This window comes from Schistocerca americana, chromosome 4 (assembly GCF_021461395.2).
Source record: "Schistocerca americana isolate TAMUIC-IGC-003095 chromosome 4, iqSchAmer2.1, whole genome shotgun sequence".
NCBI lineage: Eukaryota > Metazoa > Arthropoda > Insecta > Orthoptera > Acrididae > Schistocerca > Schistocerca americana.
The window spans coordinates 250,320,278-250,324,080 of record NC_060122.1 but is presented as its reverse complement, the minus strand read 5'-3'; the positions used below and the strand labels follow the sequence as shown (position 1 = coordinate 250,324,080).

General features: G+C 52.8%; 1 protein-coding gene across 1 annotated transcript; it reads left to right on the top strand.

Moving 5' to 3' along the window:
• Positions 1-2,704: 2,704 nt before the first annotated feature.
• Positions 2,705-3,490, top strand: LOC124613386 (BCL-6 corepressor-like protein 1). The gene has a single exon (XM_047142089.1). The coding sequence runs from the start codon at positions 2,705-2,707 to the stop codon at positions 3,488-3,490; it is 786 nt and encodes a 261-aa protein (XP_046998045.1).
• The last annotated feature ends 313 nt before the right edge of the window (positions 3,491-3,803 follow it).

Sequence of the window (3,803 nt, the reverse complement as noted above, 5' to 3'; positions counted from 1 at the left end):
GACGTTGCATTTCAGATGTGTTACGACCTGTGGCTCTACGCTTCATTCGATCCCTGCGAAACCCTACATTTCAGCAGGATAATGCACGACCGCATATTGCAGGTCCTGTGCGGGACTTTCTGGATACAGATAATGTTCGACTGTTGCCCTGGCCAGCACATTCTCCAGACCTCTCACCAATTGAAAACGTCTGGTCAATGGTGGCCGAGCAACTGGCGCGTCACAATACGCCAGTCACTACTCTTGATGAACTGTGGTATCGTGTTGAAGCTGCATAGGCAGCTGTACCTGTACACGCCATCCAAGCTCTGACTTCATGCCCAGGCGTATCAAGGCCGTTATTACGGCCAGAGGTGATAGTTCTGGGTACTGATTTCTCAGGATCTATGCACCCAAATTGCGTGAAAATGTAATCACATGTCAGTTCCAGTCTACTATATTTGTCCAATGAATATCGGTTTATCATCTGCATTTCTTCTTCGTGTAGCAATTTTAATGGCCAGTAGTGTAGATGTCATCGTGCAGTGGGAAAACGATTTGCATGTAGGTGTGAGATAAATGCATTCTTGTGTTCATTAGTTATGCCTTCCAGAGTGACGAGATCACAGAGAGAAATGCCGTCCGGCCTGGACCCTCCTGACGATTGTTCAAATGGTTCAAATGACTCTGAGCACTATGGGACTTAATATCTGAGGTCATCAATCCCCTAGAACTTAGAACTACTTAAACCTGGCTAACCTAAGGACATCACACACATCCATGCCCGAGGCAGGATTCGAACCTGCGACCGTAGCGGTCTCGCGGTTCCATACTGAAGCGCTTAGAGCGGCTCTGCCACACCGTCCGGCTGACGATTGTTGCAGGGTATTATCTTTCAGACGTTTCACGCCGAATCCGCCAACGGCCATCTGTTCGATGGGGCGCACATCTAAATCGTTTCAAAGGCCACCTGTCACCACTCTCAGTGACAGCCCAGTTGCGGTGCTGGCGTGCAAATTCCAGACTTCGTCGCTGATGAATGGCAGTCAGCAGGAGGGCATGAATCGGGTGCCTGCTGCAGACGACCATACGCAGCAACGACCAAGAGAGATGGAGAACTGATTAGCACACTGGACTATCATTCTGAAAGGCGACGGTTCAAACCCGCTTCCATCCATCCAGATTTAGGTTTTCCGAGATGTCCCTAGATCGTCGCAAGCAAATGCCTGGCTGGTGACTTCGAAATGTCACGGCCGATTTCCTTGGCGATCCTTGACACAATCGGAGCTTGTGCTCCATCTGTAAGGACCTCGACGTCGGCGGGATGCTAAACGTACTCTTCTTTCCATCTTATGCATTTTCAACTTCTCGCGGCGTAATGAATAATCCATTAAATTTCGGGCATGCAGCCGTGCTAATAAAATTGCCTCCACTGATATTTCGACCACGTATCGTCCGGCCACCCTCTCAGTGAGTCATAAGACTGGGGACAAAATGCCAAACGCTTCCCTATATGCTCCACAGCGGCGGTACTGCGCATGCGGGTCATAGATGCTGGTCGGCGGCAGAGAAATACGTTTACACATGCGCCACCTCTGGTGAAGGCGTACAGACATTGCATTCGGTTATCGATGTATGATCGGCGGCTGTGACACCATGACGACTTCACTGCAGTTTAATTACTCCAAGAGCCGGATTCCATGCTTTAACCAAATTAAAACCATTATCTCTTTTTATTACATTATTAGCTAATCTAATCTCTACAGCTTCCTTGAAGACAGATTCCCAAAAAGAAGAGGTGGATGTTAACATCTTCACATCACTATAATTCATGGAATGACCTGTATCAATATAATGTTCGGCCACAGCTGACTTGTCTGGCTGTAATAAGCGTGTGTATCTTCGATGCTCCACACAGCTCTCATGAACGGTGCGTGTTGTTTGACACATGTACGACTTCTCACAATTTCCGCAAGGAATCTGATACACACCACCTTTACGAAGCTGCAAATCGTCCTTCTTCGCTTTGGGAATCTGTCTTCAAGGAAGCTATAGAGATTAGATTAGCTAATTATTTAATAAATAGAGATAATGGCTTTAATTTGGATAAAGCATGGAATCCGGCTCTTGGAGCAATTAAACTGCATTGAAGTCGCCATGGTGTCACCGCCGCCGATCATACATCAATAAGCGAATCGAATGTTTTTACGCCTTCGCCACAGGCGGCGCATGTGTAAGCGTATATCTCTACCGCCGACCAGCATCTGTGACCCGCATGCGTAGTACCGCCACGGGGGAGCATATAAGGCCCTATCTTGGCATCTTGTCCCATCTCTGGCAGGACCTCGCAATGAGAACCGTCCTTCGATAGTGGCATTCGCCTCTGATCGAAGTGTTAGAGATTTTGCAGGGCCAGACAGTCAGCCAGCCAGACAGCCAGCCATCCAACAGCAGCAACAGTGGTCCAGCCAACAGCAACGGCGGTCTAGACAGCAGCAGTAGAAGCGTTCCTGCCAGCCAGCGTTCCTGCCAGCCAGCCAGCGTTCCAGCCAGCGTTCCTGCCAGCGTTCTTGCTGGCCAGCCAGCATTCCTGCCAGCCAGCCAGTGTCCCAGCCGGCGTTGCCGCCAGCATTCCAGCCAGCGTTCCTGCCAGCCAGCCAGCGTTCCAGCCAGTGTCCTGCCATTGTTGCTGCCAGTGTTCCTGCCACTGCTCCTGCCAGTGTTCATGCCAGCCTTCCTGCCGGCCAGCCAGCTTTCCTGCCTGCCAGCCAGTGATCTTGCCAGTGTTCCTGCCAGCGTTCCTGCCAGTGTTCCTGCCAGCGTTCCTGCTGTCCAGAAAGCTTTCCTGCCAGACAGCCAGCGTTCCTACCAGTGTTCCTGCTGTCCAGAAAGCTTTCCTGCCAGACAGCCAGCGTTCCTACCAGTGTTCCTGCTGGACAGCCAGCGTTCCTGCCAGCCAGCCAGCGTTCCAGCCAGTGTCCTGCCATTGTTGCTGCCAGTGTTCCTGCCACTGCTCCTGCCAGTGTTCATGCCAGCCTTCCTGCCGGCCAGCCAGCTTTCCTGCCTGCCAGCCAGTGATCTTGCCAGTGTTCCTGCCAGCGTTCCTGCCAGTGTTCCTGCCAGCGTTCCTGCTGTCCAGAAAGCTTTCCTGCCAGACAGCCAGCGTTCCTACCAGTGTTCCTGCTGGCCAGCCAGCGTTCCTGCCAGACAGACAGTGTTCCTGCCAGCGTTCCTGCCAGTGTTCCCGCAGGCCAGCCAGCATTCCTGCAGGCCAAACAGCATTCCTGCTAGCCAGCCAGCGTTCCTGCCAGTGTTCCTGCCAGCCAACCAGCGTTCCTGGCAGTGTTCCTGCCAGCATTCCTGCTGGTGTTTCCGACAGCGTTCATGCCCGCCATCCAGCATTCATGCCAGCCAGCCAGCGTTCCTGCCAATGTTCCAGTCAGCATTCCTGCTGGGCAGCCAGCATTCCTCCCAGCCAGCCAGCGTTCCTGCCAGACAGCGTACCTGCTAGTGTTCCTGCCAGCATTCCTGCCAGCTTTCCTGCAAGCCACCCAGAGTTCCTACCAGTCAGTGTTCCTGCCAGTGTTCCTGGCAGTGTTCCTGCCAGCATTCCTGCCGGCAAGTCAGCGTTTCAGCCAGCCAGCCAGCATTCCTGCCAGTGTTCCTGCCAGTGTTCGCGCTGCAAGCCAGCATTTCTGCCATGCAGCCAATGTTCCTGCCAGCGTTCCTGCCACCGATCCTGCCAGTGTTCCTGCCAGCCAGCGTCCCTGCCAGGCAGCGTTCCTGTCAGATTTACAGTTTCGCAAAGTGGGTGTGTATCAGGT

What these genes read in the sequence shown, in the direction of transcription:
- LOC124613386 (XM_047142089.1), top strand. Translation starts at nt 2,705, where the DNA reads ATGCCAGCCTTCCTGCCGGCCAGCCAGCTTTCCTGCCTGCCAGCCAGT.